The 21,945-nt window shown below is 36.7% G+C and overlaps 1 protein-coding gene across 1 annotated transcript; it reads left to right on the top strand.

Moving 5' to 3' along the window:
* The first annotated feature begins 7,267 nt into the window (after positions 1 to 7,267).
* LOC113782119 (AP2-like ethylene-responsive transcription factor At2g41710) lies at positions 7,268 to 12,647 on the top strand. The gene is made up of 8 exons (XM_027328029.1): positions 7,268 to 7,801; positions 10,525 to 10,607; positions 10,776 to 10,784; positions 10,878 to 10,966; positions 11,169 to 11,242; positions 11,324 to 11,374; positions 11,614 to 11,675; positions 11,833 to 12,647. The coding sequence occupies exons 1-8, from the start codon at positions 7,509 to 7,511 to the stop codon at positions 12,645 to 12,647; spliced, it is 1,476 nt and encodes a 491-aa protein (XP_027183830.1). The 5' UTR covers positions 7,268 to 7,508.
* Positions 12,648 to 21,945: the final 9,298 nt, after the last annotated feature.

The raw sequence follows: 21,945 nt of genomic DNA, 5'->3' as shown, positions 1-21,945 counted from the left end.
AATAATTTAAAATATACATATTTATCAATATAATTTGATTAGGGTGATGTATTTGAGTAAGATCAATTTGATTTATTTTCTTATTTGGTTTTTTTTGTATTAGTTAGAAATTATTTTACAAATATATTTTTTTTTCTCATTTTTGTTAGAAATTGTAAGCTGTGATAGATTTTTTTCGGGTAGACCTGACCAGGCTCCGAGATCCGTCGGAACTGAATCCGGATCCGAAACATAGTGCAAAAGACCTGTCGAATAAATGGATCGGATCCAAATCCGATATAGTATGCTGGGTTTGGGTTCGGAATAATGAATTTCGTTCCAGATCCGGTCCGTTGACAGGCATACCACTTGTTCGATTGATAGAGCTCAAACATATGTCAGAAAAACCAAGCAAGTTCATCTTTATTCCCAGTACCATGTCGGTGAAAGTCATCATTTTGTCTAGTGTCAAGTTCACCTTTTATTAAGGTTGTTTGCCTAACCTCAAGTACCAATTTCAACCATACAAGTACATGAAATGAATCGTTACAGCTGTAATTCTTGGTGCCATAATGTTTTTGATGTCAATTCTTGCACTTATCTTTCTTGCCAGCCTTCTCAGCTTTAGATTAAAATTGGCATGTCAAGATCACGTGAAAAGATTCATTGCAACACAAAAAATTGTAACTGTTTATTGGTACTCAAAATGGGGTGAGCACAGTTGTTAGTACAATATTTTTCGTACGATATAACAATTCTTAAATACGTTATATAACTAATAGCAAAATGGATGTATACTTTTACATAAGTTAATTCTTAAATACATTATATAACAATTCTAGTAAGGTTTGTGTACCTGTTAACTTCAAATACAATCTCTTTAGGCTCTCTCTTCCTTGTAATTTATATAATAGATATATTATATAATAATTATCGTTTGAAAAAAATATATACTATATATTTTTACGACAAAAAATGTCAATACATGTAAATACTAGCCATGCGACCTTACATGTTTGTTATATTAGAGTTACTTGATGTCATCATTGTTCGAGGCAGTAGAGGGCCCGTAGGGACCCCACCTCCACTAAATGTTAAAAATCTTTCTTAACTACTATAAATGTTTATGATTTTTGTGTATAGTTCTTCTCTTTTCTCCCCACAATAATGATCTAATAGGAAAACCACCCCACCCCTTGTATTCAACATTTATATGTTACCCCCCCCCGGGCGCAAGCCAAGGAATTTCAACTTTATCAACCTATATAGTAAAAGCGCGAATGAGTTTTGGCAAAAGAGTGGTCGTCTGCTGATGTGTCAAGCTCTCATTGGTTCAAATGTGGTCGTCCTCCTCATGCCAAAATCACGTGCCCAGCTAGAAATATTGGAGAGTTTTCTTGTTCCCTTATCTGCTCCTTGGTTGGAACGACAAATGGGGTGGGCTCGAGATTCCTATTCCCATTAAGTGTCTCCCGTCTCCCATCAAGTGTTTCTCTCTCATCGTTGTTTTCTCCTCTCATACTCAAACCACCGGACCACCACGGCTACTGTACCCCTTGATAAGAGTTTATTTTACGTATTTTTTAGTGTGTTTTATTAGTTAATTTTGGTTTGATTATTTAGTTTTATAACTAGAATAACTAAGGTTTTGGTAAAAAACTACATTTTATGTTAAAGTGGCTAAACATTGCATTTTATGGATTTTTATGGTAAAAACTTCATATTTTGTAGGTTTAATGATTCAATCATCAAATGAAGTGCATTGAGAATATATTTGGATTATTGATGATGGATTAAAGTTGTGAAAATAAAATATGAAGTGTAAAAGGAAGAAATGCAATTTGAGGACAAAAATCAAGAAAAGTCAGCTTTCACAACTCAGACACATTTTCGTATTTTGACTATATCAGGAGCTACAATGATCGGATCAAGGTGATCTTGGTACCATTTTGAAGCTAAGAGATATATCTACATTTGGTATGAAGACATCAAAGTCCAATTCAGCCGTTTTCTTGGTCAAAAGGTCGAAACACAGAAACTTATCTGGATGGTCGAAAGCTGAAGCCAGAATTGACCAGTCTATGGTATTTTGACCATATCTCAGTCCACCGATCTCCAAATTAGATGATTCTTGAAGCATTGGAACTCTAATTCAAAGGGCTACAACTTTTGTGTTTTGCACAAAAGCCAGTTCGGCCTTCATCATGGAGAAAAATGCAGTTGAAGTGAGGTCAAAAGTAAAAACGTGTATGGCAGCCGAATTTCTGTAATTTGCTCAGCCATTTTTCTCATCTTCACACTACTTTCCAGCTAGAGTTGGAGAGAAAACGTAGGCTGCACATGCTTCAGAAGACATAAGGAAGAGATATAGCCAAGGTTCCAAGTCAAAAGCCATTATTTTTGACTCCCTTAACAAATCCAGATTTGGAGAATCAAAGTGGAGAGTCATAGCAGAAATTTATGACTGGTAAGGGAAGACTTTTCATCAGCTTATATGTAGAGACATTTGAGGTCTATGATAGGGAGGAATCATACGGAAAAAAGCTTGGAGTCTGCAAAAATGTAGCTTTTCCATTCTCTTATTGTTAGATTAGTTTAGTATAGAGTAGTAGTTCATCCTTCTTGTTTATTAGCTAGGCAAAGATGAAAAGGAGATGAAGAAGCAAGGAAAGAGCTCATGTGACAAGGGTTATTTTTCTTTCCAACTCTTTATCTTTTGTATTTGATTCCAAGTTTAGCTAATATACAAGTTCTGGATTTTATTTTTAATATGTGTTTTTAAAGTTTTATACCTTGGGTTTGGTTGAACTTCCTATGATTGTTAGTGTTTATTATTTGGCTATTTGATTGCTAGTATTGAGCAAGTTATTTAGCACTTGGGCTCTTGAAATCATGATTAATCTGGTACCATTAATTCTGATTATCTAAGGTGTTATTTCTGCAATGAAAATTAGATTTAACATTAGTTCAAGAAGTGCTAAACATAGGGAGTACACTCACGAAAGTAGAGGTGCACCTATGTGGTTTTTAGTGATTCATTTCATGTAATTTCACTGAAGAAATGAACTTGTAGCTAATTTCATAACCATGAGAATAGGTATGGATTAGTTATAAGTATAATTGATTCACTGCGAAAGTAGGATTCAAATGCATAAGGAAATTACACCATAATTAGCCTAGATGTAGTATTCAATGATCCAAATATAATACTTGCATGAGTAGTTAGGGATACCACAACCTAAGGAGCTTTTATTTGTTAATTTCTTGTATAAGTGCAGTAGGTTAAATTTCTTATTATTCATTGATAGTCTAAATAATAAAGAAACTTTAGTAATACCGGTAATTGTTCACTCTTCCTTGTGGGATCGACCCGATATATACCCTAAACTACTAGTTGATCTGTATACTTGCAGTGAACGGGTGTAATTCGGTAGTTTTTAGCTTGCACGTATGTAAAATACCCGTCACCCCTTGTTCTTTTTTTTCTGACGTATTCTGCCGAGATGGGACTAGCGCATGGCTCGATACATCACAATTAAGAAGGGTTCTCTTTCTCCCTTGTTCATCGCTATTCTCCTCTCTCTCTCTCTCTCTCTCTAAGACCATCTCTCTCTTTTCTTCTTCATTTTCCTCGACACCCCCAAATCCCTTCTATGGAGAAATGACAGCTGGCGGAGGCGACGACACTACGAGAGGAGGAGATGAAGGTACAGGGGGCGGGGATGATGTTGGAGTTGGAGTTGGAGGTGGATTGGTGGTAGGGGGAGGTGAAGCTGTGGGAGTAGGAGGAGCAGGGGGAGCTGTGGTGGGTGCAGTGGGAGTAGGAGGAGAGGGAGTAGTGGTGGGTGGGCTGGGCGGAGCTTGGCCACCGACGCCGGCGACGATAACGCAGATGAAACCTAAGAGGAGAACACCTCGTGGCTCCATGAAAACACGGTGAGGGAACGGCAAAATGGGAAATAAATTGTAGTGATGTTGTCTTGCGCACTTATATTCTCAGCAGAAGACCACCGCACTCCCACTGTGTGAGCATGCGAGATGGAAGGACAGTGATGCGAAGACAGGGGAAAGCCAAAGGCCAGGGACTGCTCTATATAGGCGGGTTTCGTTTTACATCACCATGCCCAGGTATTTTTTTTCGTTGCAATGGCGGTATATGGAGGCATGGCATATATAGCAGGTAATTTGAAGAAAGTTGGCAGGTCTGTATTGTCTCTTAAACCTTGCAAGTATTTGGCAGTTGTGTACTGGTTCTTTGATAGTGATGGACTAATAGTATAGTATTGTGTGATTTTATTTATGTGAGTACCAAACTGACGTTAGATCTCCGGTGGCTGTGTCTAGCGTCTGATTACGGAATGCCAGATATGTTGCATGTACATGTAGGATCCCACGGGATCTCTGTGTCTATAGTTAAGGATATCTCTCTTATTCTCCATGACCGGCAACATCAGGACCAAAACAGATGGTTGGTATTTTTTTCTTTCCCTCCCTGATTTTCTCTAGCCTTCTATTTTTCTTTTTTGGTTTAGTTGTCTGAACTAATCTAATTCGTATTTATTTGTGATATTGCAGGTGAAAATTTTGGAAACTCTTCCAGCATTCTTGTGAGACTCTGTAAGATTTTTTTCTCTGTTTTTAAAATTGTGTTCTAAAACACGTGGTTAGTTTTGCTCTTCCCCCCCCCTTTTGCCTGGTATTCTTCCTTCTCTTGCCGTATTTGTATCTCAATTTTGTTCTTGGCCAAAAAGTATTAAAAAGGATTTAACAAATCTGAGAAAGTTTTTTGGAACTTTTCCCGATCTAATGCCTTTATAAGAAATTTTTCCTGGTTTCTTTTTTCCTAATTTACGTTTTTTTTTTATATTTCATGTCAAAGTTTGGGAAAATTCTTCAATTCTTTTTCGAAATAATCTAGGTTATGTAGTGAGGGATTATTTTCCAGCCTTTTGTATGTAATAGTAAGCGAATATATATATATATATATATTTTGGGTAGGTTATAGTAAATGAATATTTGACTGTATCTATTTCATTGCCATTTGTACCCTAAACATCATCTTGCATTTTTTTTCCTTGCAGAAGAGGTTATCCTTGATTTTGTCACATTACAGGTTTTTTGCTCTGTCCTTTTGTAAATTTTTTTTTATTTTCCCTTGAATTGTTGATTTATTTATGATTATAACCTATTAGGTGTAAGTTTTGATATTGGTTATCATGGATTAGTTGGCCTTCAAAAGATTAGGTTGTGGCATGTTTCCTAAACCTTTGAAACATGAAAGTTGATATAATGTTACTAGAATTTGTAGTCATTTGAGTATTTTATAGATGTCATTTGAGAATTTTTTTAATTCTAAATTTCTGTAATAATGCAATGATATTTATATGAAATCAAGTGTTTGACAAAATGCCAAAACTATTAATTTGTTTGTAGTAGGTAAAACTGGAAAGCAAGAAAGTTTACATGGACCTAAAATCAGAATTTTGTATTTATCTTATTGAGTTTGTTGATTCCATAGAATATCTCCATTTCTGCATGAGAGAAAATATGAACTAGATGATTATTGACTCCACCGTGTTTCTATGCAACACAGCTGATGCTTAGCAATTACTAGGTAGACATGACAAAACCAAAAAAATTGAACATAGTCAGACCAAAGCTTCATAGTAACGTTTTAAATAGAGAGTATATTTCTAAGTTGTGTGAGATGGTTCTGTTCCCCCCTCCCCTCTCTCTCTCTCTCTCTCTCAGGCCTAAAAGGTATGGAATACTACTGTAGCACTATATATTATGATCCGAGTCTAACCAATTTTTTCTGTATTTTACGTGCAGTGGTTTAAGCTTATGCAATATTCTAGGGACTAAATATATGGGACTGCCAATGTCGTGATAGTAACTGGTGCTGGTCGTTGATAGATCATACAAACTTCATCTACCCAGCTTCCTCTTACCTTGTTCGGGAGAGATATCTTGCTGGCTCGAGGCAGTCGACGAACGATTAAGAACTAATGATAGTGAATGGGCTTTGTTCCGCATGATGCTGTCCACTGGCGGAAATGCAGTGGCTCGGAGAGGTGAAGACGAAGCCAAGGGTGCCTTCTTGTGTATGTGGTTCCGTCAGTCTGGTGGTTAGCATGAACCACCCCACGCAGTCTGGGCTTCGTGAGGCTCATTCAGAGTACTTGGGACTTCTGCAAATAGGAGACGGAAAGAGGATGTACCACACTTTCCTGGATGGACTCCTGACGTGTACGGTCATCGAGAAATTCCTGCCTCTATCTCTGAGGAGTCCTTTCGAAAATTAAAACATTTTAGGTTTCACATTGAGTCAGTCGTCGTCTAAGAGTTGCTATATGCACATCGAAGGCAATTAAGAAGTTCGATGCTACTGTCTCCTTGGAAGAAAAAAAAAGGCTGAATGGTTTTGTAGATGTGATTTCAATTTCTGTGTTCCAGATTAGTTCATAAGATTAACGGATAAGGATCACGTAAATTTGAAATGGTGAGAAGGGATAAGGATTAGCTAAACATGCATAGCAATTGGAAATCGAGAAAAGTTACCCATTTATTTGCTCACGCTTTCGCTTATTTAAAAGTTTAATCATTTTATAACGAAATAACTTAAATGCAATGCATCCAAATCATGATATCTCCACTTATGAATTTGGGCATTTTCTGGGCAACATGAAATTAACACCGCGCATCGCGCGGTGATTCCCTCCTAGTCTAACTAAGTCTAGCTAAGGCTCTATTTAATAATTCAATTCAACATTTAAATTTAATAGATTCAGATTTTAATATATTTAGATCATTTGCTAATTAAAAATTGAATATCTTAATTAATTAAGTAACATCGAATTTTCTAGGTAAAACTTGCTTCCGAAATTAAGTAATAAACTATTCACTTATCACTGAGTGTGATATGTGCTCAAATGTATTAGATTTAATACTTAACAATTCAATAACTTAATAGATTTAAACTTCAGATTTCAGTTTTTAGACTCAATTTTATTAAACGCACCCTAAGTACGATTAGAGTAGTTAGTTATCAAGAGAATTTCCTCAAAAAATTCACTAGCAAATGTAGAGGCACGCGTTTGATTTGATGGCAGTTCAATCCTTTCGGGACTCTCTATTGATTTTTTTAGATCCATCCTCTCTCTTTAATATAGGTGTAACATAAAAAGGATCGTGTCAAAACAAAAAAAACTTTGTCAACTCGTCTAGCCCATTTACCATTTGAACTGTCACTGCCGTAACAGACAGGTGGAGGCTGATAGAACGTGCCACAGTGTCTCACCCAAAAACAGAAGTACTCTCAAACCCTTGCGTCATAGCCGTTGGACTCACTCCCCGCAAAATTCCAAACCACCAAAGAATAATTTTAAATCCCACGGCAGATTTAGATTAGCTTGCGGGATTCTGCTGTCCCTCCGCTCCAAAATCAATCAAATCATACTCTCCTCTTTTCTAGATCTGTTTTCTCCTTATTTAGGGGCTTGTTTTTGTGTTTTGAGCTAAATTATTTAATGGCGTCGTCTTCCTCTCGACCGCCTCCTGGAAAAGTGGAAACCGGCGGATGCAGCAGCAGCGGCGGCGGAGGAGGAGGAGGGGAAACGTCTGAAGCTGTAGCTGCTGCTGCTACTGGTGCAGTGATGGTGGGACCCATACCGGGAGGAGGCGGCGCCGGCGATGAGCTGGCAATGTATAGAGGGCTGAAGAAAGCTAAGAAAGAGAGAGGATGTACTGCTAAAGAACGCATCAGCAAAATGCCCCCTTGCACAGCCGGCAAACGTAGCTCTATTTATCGCGGCGTGACTAGGTACTATGTAGTATCAACTAGTGTTGAGTTACTCCATGATGGTGTGTGTTCTATATCTGTATCTAGGGAAATGCTAGTTTTTATGGATTTTTTCGCTGTAGGTTTATATTTGAATTTGTAGAGCTTATTGTTAAGTTTGTTTGATTATAAGAAGTATAAAAAAAGGGTTATTTTTATTCTAGGAAGCTACTAAAGTCTCTGGAAATCTTTCTATTAGTAAAATAAAAAAAAAAAAAGTGACAGTTAGACAATTTTTGGTGGGGGGGGGGGGGGTGGAATAGGAATTTGTCGTGTTAACTAAAATTATTCGAGTTGGTTAAGATTTGATTTTGTAGATTTCAGAAACTTACCGGTAGTATTAATGACATAAGTAGTTAGTAGCCAACTAAGTCAATGACAGTGCAGTACTTTACCTTGTTGTAACTATTCTTTGGCTAAGGATGAGCTGAAAATGATATCAATCTCTGTGTTAAGTTTGTATGTCTATTTCCTGATGAGTAGTATGCGCTGTTGTTTAGCTTTTTGAGATGCATTTCACATAGAGAAGGTAGCTTGAAATTAAGCATTGTTAGAAAACAATTGGGCGCCAATCATGGGGTGATCTGACTCAAGCAGGTATTTGAAGTTAAAGAAAAAATGATGAAGCAATCTTGTGTAACTCCTACTTTAAGGAAGGAAACTTTCATCTCCTCTCTTTATTAACATCAAAAAGAAACCATGAATTCCTTACTTTAGCTGTAGGTGTGAATGCCGACTTTTTGTTTCCATACATCTGTATCTTAATGGAATATGAAGTAAATGGACAACAAATTCATATTCAATAATACTACTATAATTGAAAAAAACATAAATTTGGTGCAAGTGATCCATTATCTTTTAAACTTAGTTAAGTTCTTTTGACACCTAAATTAAAAAGAGAACTTCAGTAACCCACATATGATCTCATTTTCATGAGGTCCAGATAAGAATTTGGATTATAAATTTTCTATCTTTGTCTGGTTCTTCTTTCTCATCTCTCAATAGTACCTCAATGGCCCGTATACTCTTATCTCATTTCTAGTTTTTTCTGGCTCTCCTTTTTCATCTCTCCATTTAGTCCATTAAAACAATGATAAAGAGTTTGGATTGTGGAATCTTTTGGTAGGATTTGTAGTTGGAGATATGACATGAATCTATAGAGGGATGAAGCATGTGATTCAGCCTTAGCAAAAGTCTACAAACAGTTTTATAATTCAATTTAGTATTGAATGAAGTAATCTCATAATGTTGTACAATGATTTTATGATACAACATGTTTTATGTGGACAATAAAGGCACAGCTTGTTGGCAACCTAATATTGGAATATACTCTTTAATAAAAGCTTTGGTCAAAGGGAGCTATACATTTTCGTTTCTTGTAGCTTCCAGCATCTACTGTTGGCTACAAGTCTTTTAATGATCTTTGATATCTTTTGTTGAGTTTAGGATACTAAGGATGTTTTTGTAACTTTATTAAATAGGAATGTGAATAAGTTGTTTGAATCACCATATAGAATACCATGGCAGTGAGCATATGCATATATCTTGCATTTGAGTATTGCATTTTCCATGGGATCTACAGCTGGTTCAATGAACACAATCTATTTGCAGAAATTGCTTTTAGAATAGCCACAGCCAAAAGGCCACAGTGGATGCTCAGCATCTGTTAAGATAGCAGTTGGCTCCTTCCATAACTTGTTTTTGCCGTTGCCTATGACTGAGATGTGAGGGTGGGGAATATACGTCTTTTTGTTAGTGTAAAGTCTTGCCCATCTCGGAGGGGTTTATTATACACAATTTAGTAAATGGGCATCCTTGAAGATGTTGGGCAGTTTGAAGCATGTGCATTTGTGGTTACCACACCTTAAAGTAGACCAGATAACCAGGTTTGTCACAAGCTGTTAAACCTCATATGCCATTTTAATTTTCTATATGTTTGAAAAGCAATACTGTTGCCATTTCCACGATGCAATGTCAGTAGCATCTTATTCAGTGAGCACTCTGTTGGTACAATCCTTGGCACCGCATTTGCTAATCAATTTTTTCTATTTAAAATACAGAGTGGATCTTGCATATTGCGAATCATTAATTCATGTCTAAGATGATTGTGAGTTGACAAAATCTAGTAGCTTCATGCCTTTTCTGCACTATCTGGAGAGATTCTGTGGGAAATGGATGGGTGGAGTTGATCTCCTTATTGCATACGCATTCCCCCCCCTCCCCCCCCAAAAAAAAAACCAAAAAAAAAAAAAATTTTTTTTGAGCTCATACTGTTTCAAACCTTGGCTTATGGATGAAATTCTACACTTAACGAGTCAACTTTTCCTGAAAGCTAATATATTTAGTTTTTGTCTTTGTTATTTGGTGCATGTACGTGGATTTTTTCCAATCATGATGGCATTATGAATTAATCTAAAATCTTCAATAGAGGAACATGTTGTAGGTTTTGGATGTTAAAAATCAAAATATGCTGATATTGGATTGTTCAGCAAAAGTTATCTCAAGTAATAAACTTTACATTGAATAATACTGCTGTAATCATCCTAAAAGTTAGAATCCTCATGACAGTCTGCAAAAGCTCTGCAGGTGCAATTGTAGATTTTGTTCTCTCTTAGCTTTTCTGTTCTGAAGATCCTTGAATCAGTTGATTGTGTTTCTTTATTTATATTCTTACATTTGTGAGGTTGTCTTTGTTATTCTCATAGGCATAGATGGACAGGACGATATGAAGCTCATCTTTGGGATAAAAGCACCTGGAATCAAAACCAAAATAAAAAGGGAAAGCAAGGTTTTTATTTTCTGCTTATCTATATAGATGTACATGTAGATTTGTTTCTATTAGCATTTAAAAAATCACTATCTGAACCTCTCATTTAAATTCTGACCTGACCTTTTGTCCAACTCTTCTGTTGCATGGAAATATGGATACTGGTTGGTGATTGATTCTCATGGGCAGTTTACCTGGGTATGCAGTTTCACTGGTAGTCTTTGTCTTTTTAAAGTTCAAACTGAATGTGATATCCACCTCTATTAACTTTAACAAATATGATGCCTATAGGTGCATATGATGATGAGGAGGCAGCAGCCAGAGCATATGATCTTGCTGCCTTGAAATACTGGGGCCCTGGAACACTCATTAATTTTCCAGTATGATGCCACGGACTAGTTTTCTTATAAATGAATGTAAAAGGAAAATCCCCATCTCCCAAAAGAAAAGGAAGAATAGTTTTACTCTTCTTTTCCTGTCAAATCTGATAGTGTACATTTAGAGACCTTCATTTAAGAGCACAATATCATGTACTGCTGGAGTTATTCTTGTGAGAATCATTCCTATTCATATGCTGTATAGGTTACTGACTATACAAGGGACCTTGAAGAGATGCAAAATTTCTCAAGAGAAGACTATCTCGCATCCCTTCGAAGGTTTGTATACCTTGTATATGTTATACTAGAATAATTGTAATGTTCCTTATGACATGCTCCTTATGACATGCTTTTCTGCAGAAAGAGTAGTGGCTTCTCAAGAGGAGTCTCCAAATATCGTCCTCTTTCAAGGTACAAATGCATAAACTAGATTTTTGACATTGGCTTTTATTTAGTATTATGTGAGCCATAAGTTACTGTTTTTTAGCTTGAGGCAAATGTATTGTCTGAAAGCTTATGTTATCAGAGATTGCCATCATTGGTTTCTCAGTGGTGTATATAATATATATTTGTGTGTGTGTATTTACTCATGTTTGGATGTGTTTTTAATGTTGTTTTCCTTCTGTTTTATTGTTTGTTTGTGTATGCAGCCGATGGGATCCACAATTTGGTCAGTTTTCTGGGGCTGATTACTTCACCAGCATTCGATATGGTGACTAAATTTAGACATTGGAGAAAAAAATTTTCGGGTTACTAGGAAAAAATCTTCTACAGATCTATAGGTTTCATAGTGTTCTGCCTACCTAAACTTCTTAGGTTTTAGTTTGTGGTTTGGTTACCAAATTATTGGCATTCCTCTCCTCTATCAGGTGCAGCTGATGATGCAACAGCAGAAAATGAATATATTGGTGGCTTTTGCATTGATAGGAAGTTTGATTTGACCACTTATATCAAGTGGTGGGGGACCAATAAACCACGTCAAGTAGATCCACACGCTAAATCATCAGAGGAAACATCATATCGCCCTGGTGAAGACATGAGCAGTGAACTTAAATCTGTAGAACTGACAGCTAAGCCCACTGAACCCTATGAGATGCCACGATTGGGTGTGCCTCAAGAAGGAAAACACCGAAAAGGTGCTGTGTCTGCTATGAGCATTTTGTCACAATCCGCAGCATTTAAGAGCTTACAAGAAAAAGGATTGAAGAAGAAAGCAATAGATGAGAATGATGAAAATGAAGATAAAAATGTTATTAACAAAAAGGACTACGGCAAGGGGGTTGAAAAATGTAGTCATGATGGTGGAAATGAGAGAGTTGGAGCTGGACTTGGGATGACTGGAGGATTACCCGTTCCAAGAAATGTTTACCCACTAACTCCCTTACTGACTGCTCCACTTGTGACCAACTACAACTCTATTGATTCCTTAAATGATCCTGTTCTTTGGACCAGTCTTGTTTCAGTTCTTCCCTGTGGGATGGCTTCCAATTCAACTAGCACGCGCCTGAGGGTTGGTTTTCATTTGCTGGAAGGCTTTGCATCTTCTTTACATTCTAGAATATTGGGCGTGAGGTTACGTAAACTCCATGGTCTCAACCTGGGTTGTAGTTATAGTTGGGTTCCATTGCCCATATTCCAAATAGCGGTGTTTTTAATTTTTAACTTTTTGGTTTTGGATATGTGAAAAAGATTCTAATTAAAGCACTAAGGTTATGTAATGCAATTACAACAGAATACCTCTAGGTGAACTGCTGTATCCATAATTCTTTTTATGCCTGCCGGAGCGCGATGCCTCTTCAGCAAGGGAAACTAAACTGAAGAGGGAACCACACTGTGTGTGTAAAGTTTTGCTATTTGACTTCGATACACCAGTAACTGGAAATATAGCACTTGTTCCCACTTATGAAGATTAGGCAAGAACTTGGAAGAACTAGGCATTTTGAGGGCCGTTTACTTATTGAGTTGCAAGAACTAGGATTCTTTAGCAGCTTGTTTTTGAAAAACTTTTGGCTGTAGCAGAGGTTTTAGAGTATATTTTGGAATATTTTTTAGAAAATATTTTTGGGATATTTAAGCCGTAAGAAAGAATTTCCCTAGAATATATTTTGAGATATTTTTTAAAATTTTAAAAAATTTTAAACTAATTTTTAGATTACCTTTTAGAGTACTTTTTAAAAATTTTTATTGTATTTGAAAAACTAGTTTTTGAAAAACACTCCCATCCAAACAGAGCATAGGATTTTGAGGCAATTACTTATTTGAGTTGCACTTGACGTAATATATTTAGGGAAACAGTTCAGTTTTTGAAACACATTCCTTTTCTATAGAATGTTCATGTTTTATTAGACAATGAATAGAATGTGTGGGTTGTGTTTAGCTAGGCAAGTATCCTTTCTTAGCTTGATGACAATTCATACCTGATACAAAAGGTGGTTTAGCCTTAGAATTTAGGCTTACTAGCACTTTCTGCAGCATGCTTGAAATATTCATTTTTCTCATTCTATTTATCATTCAGGCTTGATCTTCATAAGAGTCAGACTCTAGAAATTAATTTTTCTTGAACCAGCATGGTAAAATCTCTTTCCATATGTATTTTGTTGGAAATCTGCACCCTGGCAGTTGTTGCTTATTGTGGTGACGAGCTAAAGGGGATCTTCTCCTGAATGGTTACTTGTAGGAAACAGTTTCAGGTTTACAATGGTTACAATTGTATACTGATAGCATCAGTGTGCTGCCTGTCTGAACCGTAGGATGTTCACTCAGTGCTTTTTTTTTTTTTGGTGGCTGAGGTATAAATTTCATTTGATTGTTTCCTGTTTATGTAAGCAAATGAGTTTATGTAAGCAAATGAAACTAAGGAAAATGCTTCTTTAATTCATTTAGCTAATCAAGGATGCATTAATGACATGCAGGTTGCAAAGAACGAGTCTAGCTCAGAATACAATTTGTTCCAGCAAGAAGGCTGAAATTTAATCTTGTCCTTGCAGCATTGTCAAAGCTGATGCCTTGGGGTCTCCAGTAATTTGCGGGTTTTCTGTGTACAGATATTTCAGTTAACTAACTGGGAGAAAAGAGGTATTTCTGATAGTTATAGTTATTAAGTAATTTGTAGTTTCATTTAAAAAAAAAAAACCACGTGTTTTCTGTACAGGTATACATAGTGTTGGATAGTTGAAGTGTGATAGGTTCTACACTAAAACGTGTATTTGTAAAAGAAATAGTTATTACTTTATTTTGAGTCTCTGCCTCTGTCTTTTGCGGTCTCTTTGATTGGAAAATGGAAGTCTATGGTGACCTTAATCTTTCTTAATAACAAGTTAAAACACAATTTTCTTAGCCAGTGAAGAAAAATTTTTACTTTGATGCAAATTGTCCCTGTTTGGCAAATAAGGGTTTTTGGGTATTTGTCTGAAACTTTACTGTAACTTACTGTAAAAGTTGTAGGAAAATTTTTTTAAGTGTGTAAATTTCTAGATATTTTGAAATGTGTAGTTTAAAAATTTTGATAAGTTTTTTGACATTATTATAGCTAAAGTTTTAAAAAAACTTGTAGTAGACAAATTTGGCTAAAAACTTATTTGCCAAACAGGCCTGAAGTTTGTCCATTTTGGTCTTTTGAGTGATGCCTGGCTGCTTGGAACTGACAATTAGGTGGAGTTCCGCGAATGGAACTGACAATTAGGTGGAGTTCCGCGAACAGGTCATAGACTAATAGTAGTTGTGCATTTCATTCATCACTGAAAATGAAGACACGTCACCAATTGTCATCAGAAAAAATGGACGAATGGAAATAAATTCCGTCAAGATTGAGACCACACAATTCAACACTTAAGGAGGGAAATCAGAATGGAGGAAGGGGGGAACGAATATGGTGAAGAAGAAGTAAAACTTCCCTTAAAATTCAATTGATTCATTTTGCAACTTTTTCAGTATTCGAGATCAGCCCCTTCTTGCAAATGCTTTCAAATTAGTTACATTTTCGGATAGGTGATTATTTGGATTTTTTTTTTTGAAACAATTAATGTAGTAAGTACATTTTGTGATGTGATATATTCGAAATTAAAAAAAAAAAAGATAGTTAAAGAGATAGAAAAAGGGATTGGAAAGCACTATCCAACCAAGCCATATACAGCATTTCAATGCTTCAATTATCCCTCTTCGAAAATAAATGGTCTAGTATTAAGAAACAGTAACAGGTGTTCCTACAAGGTACAATTCCTAAAACGTCGTATCACAACTTATTTGTAAATCAGTTTGGGGCAAAAGATAAAGAGATATTCTTATCGACCTATTTATAAAACAATTTGGGACAAAAGATAAACAAATATTCTTATCGAAGAATTTGGTTCTACATTTAAAATTTTTTTTACTCAATGCCATTGTTATTATACTTAAATCACACTTAACATAGTATCTATTATGTAAATGCATGCACCAACAATTGTTTTAGAGCATAAGATGGTTTTTTTTTCAAACAATAACAGCACTTTATTGATAAAAACTCAGAAAAAAAAACAATTACACAGTTGAAGCCACTGTTCCTACATCTTTCATGGATAAACTGCTTAGTCAAGCAAGAAAAGATTCTTTCCAATCTAAATCACCAATTAATGTTGTGGCAAATTTTGCCAAGTTCTGACTAACTACATTTTCATCCCTTCTAATGAAAGAAAATTGGCAACTGCTAAATTCCTTGCTCAGATTGGATTGGAAATGTTTTCCAGTAATGCGCCAATCATCGGATCCCCATTGTTTTCTTCAACCAGCTTCTCAACCAGATTCTTGCAATCAGATTGTATAATTATGCGTCTCCATCCCCTCTGCATTGGCTTCCTGAGAGCATTTCTTATAGCATTTGCTTTCTCAAACACTTCCAGCCCAGTCTCCTACCAAGTCACCATTTTCATTCCTATCAACTGCCCCCCAACTTGCTCTCCCCTTCTGAATATCCAGTGCAGCATCAGTGTTCACACAGGTAAAACCTTTAGGTGGTCTGGTCCCTTCATTCCTTCCCTTTACTTGATCATTTCCTGACATTTCTGTCCCCTTGTCCTTTGAGCATATCTCACTGTATTCCAGCCATTCCTTTACTGCTTTCTTGTTGGTTTTCCCAAGGCATTTCCTTTCTCCTTGAAACTGCATCTGGTTCCTTGACTTCCATATTTGCCATAATATGTTTATAGTCAGAGCCATGTGGTCTAACCCCTCAGTTCTACTTTTTGCCTTCATTATGCCATTCCACCATCACCAAAAATTGTTTCTGAACTCATTTAAATCATTCCACTGAATTGGGGGTGCTTTCCAAATCTGTTCTGCCTGTTCACAAAAGAAAAACATATGCTCTAATGTTTTAGTGCTCTCCCCACAGCAAACACATCTATCATCCCCCTTTTCAAATTTGCTTCTAACCACTGCATTTACGGGCAATATACCATGTAGACATTTCTAGATAAAGTGCTTGTGTTTAAGGTTCAGATTCTAGATGAATTTCCAAACTCCAGCATCACCACCTCTTTTACTACACTCCTCCTCTTTTGTTGAACTTTCATCTTCTCCTTCTGCATCTCTCTAGCAAGCATATATCCAGTTTTGACACTATACTCTCCTGTTGCAGAATATGGCCACACAAGCCTATCTTTACACCCCATTATACTGAGAGGAATATTTTTGATCCTCCTACAGTCCTCTGCAGTAAACATTGAGCTTAGTATTTCGGCATTCCACTTCCTATCATAAATCAACTCAGAAACTTTACTCACCTTACAGTTTGGTGATTTCCTAGTTCTAACCTTTCCAGCCCCTTGATCGTCAATCTACCTGTCCTTCCAAATATTAATGGTTTGCCAATCCCCTACTCTTTTTCTAACCCCTCTCTCTAACAAGTCCCTTGCACTTAAAATGTTTCTCCACATTCATGAATCCCCACTTTTCTGTCTCATGGTCCAAATGGACTCCCCTCTAAAATACTTTCCCCTAAAATCCTTACTCGCCATGAGATTTGCCTTGGTTATTGTCTCCACAGCTATTTAGCTAGCATAGCTGTATTGAAGTCTAACAAATCCTTGAATGCCAACCCCCCTTTACCTTTAATTTCAGACATTTTCTTCCATCCAAGCCAGTGAATCTTCTTTTTATCCTCATTGCTTCTCCACCAAAAATTTGCCATCTCTTTACATATATCCTTACACAGAGTCTTTGGCAATTTGCCACAAACCATTGCATAAGTAGGCATTGCTAATACCACTGATTTCAGAAGAACTTTCTTTCCAGCATTACTTAGAAATTTTTCTTTCCGCCCTCTTAGCTTGCTTGACATTTTTTCCCTGATATAATTAAACACTTATCTCTTTATCCTCTCAATTACCATAGGTAAGCCCAAATATTTGCTTTGTCTAACCTGATTCATCCCCCCTAGTATGCTCAGTATCTCACTCCTGCAGCCCTCCCCTGTGTTCTTGCTGAAAAAGATAGAAGATTTTTCTATATTAATAACCTGTCCAGACACTTTCCCATACCATTTCAATATCTACATGGCTGCACTTGCTTCCTCCTTGGTAGCTGTTGAAGATATGTGATCTGATATTATGGAAAGATTTGATATTGTAAATATTAGGAAAGATATGATTATAGTATCATATGATTATAGTATCATATATTAATTAGGTATCATATGATTATAGTATCATATATTAATTAAGTAGTAGATTGATTTAGATTAACATGATTTTAGGATCTAAATTAGGTTACACTTGTGTATATATATTTGTATATTGTGTAGTCCAAAAATATGAAAAAGAGTATTTTCTCTCCCGTTTTCTTAGTTTTCATGGTATCAGAGCTTCAGGCTCTGTTATCAGTTTATCTTTTGACGTGATCCTATTGAGTCACTTTTAGGTCTTTCTTGTGTGAATTATAATGGCAAATATGAAAGGTAATAGTAGAGAGATGAAAACAGTAATTTCTGATGTTATTCCTACAACATTAAAAATTACTAAACACAAATTGAGTGGAAAAATTTTTTGGATTGGAGTAAAATTATTCGAAAATATCTGCGCAGCATCGATAGAGATGATCATCTCACTGATGACCCACCCATTGATGGGGAAGAAAAGAAGGTTTGGCTAAGGGAAGATGCAAAACTATTTTTCAAGTGGAGAGAACAAAGCATATTGAAATTGATTGTCACTTTGTTCGTGAAAAAATCCAGCAAAACTTGATCTCAACCAGCCATATAAGAATTGGAGAACAGTTAGCTGATATTTTCACTAAACCTCTAAATTGTCCGAGAATTGATTACATTTGTGGCAAGATGGGCATGATTAACATTTATACTCCATCTTGAAGGGGAGTGTTGAAGATATGTGATCTGATATTATGGAAAGATTTGATATTGTAAATATTAGGAAAGATTTGATTATAGTATTATATGATTATAGTATCATATATTAATTAGGTATCATATGATTATAGTATCATATATTAATTAGGTAGTAGATTGATTTAGATTAGCATGATTTTAGGATCTAAATTAGGTTACACTTGTGTATACATATTTGTATATTGTGTAGTCCAAAAATATGAAGAAGAGTAGTTTCTCTCCCTTTTTCTTAGTTTACAGTAGCCTTACAAAAAATGAGAGTATCATTTGCAAAAAAACAGATGGGCAACAGCTAGACTAGAAGGGGCAATTTTAAGACCAAAAATTCTATGACCCTACATAGCCTTTCTAAAAAGGTTTGAAAGTGCATCAGACACCAGTAAGAACAGATAAGGGGACAAGGATCCCCTTGTCTAATCCTTCTAATAGGCTTGAGATAACCTCTTCTCTCCCTATTAATGTTAAAAGAATAAGACACTGAGGACATGCATTTGAAAATCCAGTGAATCCATTTCGTATGAAAACCCATTTTCTCCATGATGCTAGTCACAAAAGACCACTCAACTCTATCATAGGCCTTTGACATATCAAGTTTTAAAGCCATATAAGCATTAGATCCATTTCTTTTCCTACTTAAGCAATGCATAAATTCATGAGCAATCATAATATTATCCATGATTTGTCTTCCAGATATAAAGGCTGATTGGTTGGGACTTATGCAGTGTTTAAGCAAAGGTTGCAACCTGTTTGACAAGACTTTAGCAACGACTCTATACACCACATTACATAAATTTATGGGCCTGAATTGAAACACAAGAGTGGGGGATTCAATTTTAGGAATCAGAGTTATGATGGTCTTATTTGTAGCTTTGAGCAGGTTTCCAGAATGAATGAAACTAGAAATAACATCAGTCAAGTTTTTTTTTTAATAACATTCCAGAATCTTTGAAAGAAGATAGGGGTCATACCATAACTTCCTATGGCTTTGTCTGGATGCATTGAAAAAACAATCTTTCTGATATTCATTTCTATCACAGGTTTGATGAGCTTGGAATTCGTTTGTCTAGTAATAACTCGAGGAATACCATCTGTAGACACCAAATTTTTGGTTTCGAATTTTATTTTTTAAATTAGTTTAATTTTGGATTTATTTGTTCAATTTTAGATTTATTTTGGTTGATTCCTGTCTCGTGTCTCTTATTGTATTTTAATTAGTTGTTTTTATTCAAATTCAATGTTTTCTTAAAAAAAAGGGAAAAAATGAAAAATGATGAAAAATGAAAAATGATGAAAAGGAAAGAGAAAAAATGAAAAATTGCAATTTTGCTGTTTATCATTTCTAGTTTATTCATTTTTATCCGATGTTAATTAAATTATTGGTTTTTATTTAATTTTATTACCATTTTGTTAAATTACTTGAAAAAAAAAAAAAAAAAAGAGGGCCGCGGCATGCAAGCTGCATATTTTTGCAGCTTGCAAAGGACAATCACACATGCCCCATCGGAGGGCTGGATTCTAAGGCAAGGACAAGCCTTTCATCCTCACCATTGGGGTGAGGGTTTAGGAACCTTGGGTTCCATATAAAAGAGCAGCAGCCGCAAAGAGGAGAGGGGGAGACGGCTAAGAAAAGAAAAAACCAGAGATTGAGGGGCTAGTTGGGGCGGAAAAAGAAAACAGAAGGAGAGGGGATCCGGAAGATAGAAAACATCAAGGGGAGAAGTGAGTGACGGCTGGGGAAGGCTTTCTGGGAGAGCAAGAAACCAAACGAGGCCAAAAAGAAAACCAGCAAGAGGTTGACGGAGGGGAGACGGCTAGAGGAAAAAACAGCGGGAGAGCTGAGCGAAAGAAAACCAGAAGAGAGAAAGCTGAAAAGGACGGCTGAAATATACTGAATAAGATAGAAGGGGGCGGCGGTTAAAGGGATAGCAAGGAGGTAGAAGAAAACAGCAGCGAGAAAAAAAAAAAAGGAAAAGAGAGGGCTCGGCTGGAAAAGAAACAGTGGCGGCAGAGTTGGAGAAAAACGGAGGAAAAGAGGGGGAAGCCTGAGAAAGGGCGGCTAGGGTTTTAGATGAAAAAGGGGAAAAGACAGCGGCTAGAAGAACTGGAGAGCTTCGGCAAGGAGAGCAGAACGAAAACAAGAAAAACAGGGCTGGAAAAAGGAAAAATTGAAGGAAGAGGCTACGGGCTGGTGGCAGGTTCGGAGGAAGAAATGGCTGCTGAGAAGGGCGGTGAGCAGAGACTGGAGGAAACAAAAACAACAACGGGGGAGAGCAAGAAAATCCTGGTGGTGGTTAGGTTTTGAGGGTTGAGAGAAAGAAAAACGCATCTTTGAAGTGGAAGGAAGAAGACAACGGCTAGGGAAGGAAACCAGAGAGGAGGGCTTCAGCAAGAGCGGAGAGAAATCTGGAAATTGGAGGGGTTTCCTTCGGAGGATTCGAACGAAATCCATAGCAAGGAAAGGTCATAGCCACTACCACCACCAGAATTGTCCACCGCCACCACTGCAATTTGCCATCGCCGTCTGAAAAATCCTCGCCAAGGATGCACTATTGACTTCGCTGGTGCGGGTTCGAAGCCGCAACGGAGCAATCTCAGCAGCTCTTTCATGGCGGTTCTTGTCCTAATTTTGATTCAAAAAGCTCCCTCAGGTACCCTCTTAAACTGATGCTTCAGCTTTTTCCGTTCCCTTTGTTGCCGATCTATGTTTTTACATTAGTTTTTGTTTGTTTTTTTTTTTGTCTGTTTTGTCGCTGCCGCTGCTGATATTTGCTTGCTGTGTTATGTATTTTTCCTTGTCTCTGTTGCCTTAATCTAGCTTATGAAGTGTTTTATCATTATTAAGATGAGAGGTCGGAATTCTTGGTTGAATGAATCTGGAAAGTTGCTAGCTGTGTTTGGGTTGAGGTTTAAGCATGAAAGTTTGTTGCAATAGGGTCGAAACTCTCCGCCTTGTTTTAGCAGTGCGACCAGACTTTGTTTTTCTTTCTCTTAGGTGCATTTCTCTAGTTCGGGTCTTAGGCTATTAGGCTGTTTTCTTAGGTTGTTCAGGTTCGGGTCTTTGGCCGTTTTATTGATTGGTTTAGCTGTTGCCCTTCCTGATCAGAAGCTGATTGCGTTATTCTGTTCTCGCGTTTCTCATCTGGTTTTCTGTGTCTGATCTTCACTAGCTTGGTGTTCATGCTTGATTTGTGTTAATCCACATGCTCAGTTGTTAAGAGGTATTGAGTGATGGTTTCGCTGGCTGTTGTTTCGCACGAAACCTCTGCATCCGAATTGCAGACGCTTTGTGGCGGAAGAAGAAAGCTTCTTCTAAGTGATCTTGCATGCATGTTTCAAAGAAAAATTGCATTCCAACCTCTCAAGTCTCCCCTTGATTCACTAAGGCCCAATTACATTCCAATTTCTTGCAATTAAGTCCTAAATTGATTGCAACTTGAACCGTTATTTGGCCTCCTATTATTTTTGGGACTTTCGAGGTGCTTAAATGTTCTAATTGGACTCACATGACTGATTAATGTTTGCAATTGGATCCCTTTTATATGATAATTTACCTTGATATGTTTTCACGTGAATTGTGGACAAATTTCAATGGATTTCTAGGATA

The sequence above is a fragment of the Coffea eugenioides genome, chromosome 9 (genome assembly GCF_003713205.1).
Source record: "Coffea eugenioides isolate CCC68of chromosome 9, Ceug_1.0, whole genome shotgun sequence".
Lineage (NCBI taxonomy): Eukaryota > Viridiplantae > Streptophyta > Magnoliopsida > Gentianales > Rubiaceae > Coffea > Coffea eugenioides.
This window is presented reverse-complemented; position numbering and strand designations above follow the sequence as displayed.

What these genes read in the sequence shown, in the direction of transcription:
- LOC113782119 (XM_027328029.1), top strand. Translation starts at nt 7,509, where the DNA reads ATGGCGTCGTCTTCCTCTCGACCGCCTCCTGGAAAAGTGGAAACCGGC. An exon ending in AAATATCGTCCTCTTTCAAG is followed by an intron (nt 11,375 to 11,613) that starts GTACAAATGCAT and finishes TTGTGTATGCAG; the next exon opens with CCGATGGGATCCACAATTTG. An exon ending in CTTCACCAGCATTCGATATG is followed by an intron (nt 11,676 to 11,832) that starts GTGACTAAATTT and finishes CTCCTCTATCAG; the next exon opens with GTGCAGCTGATGATGCAACA.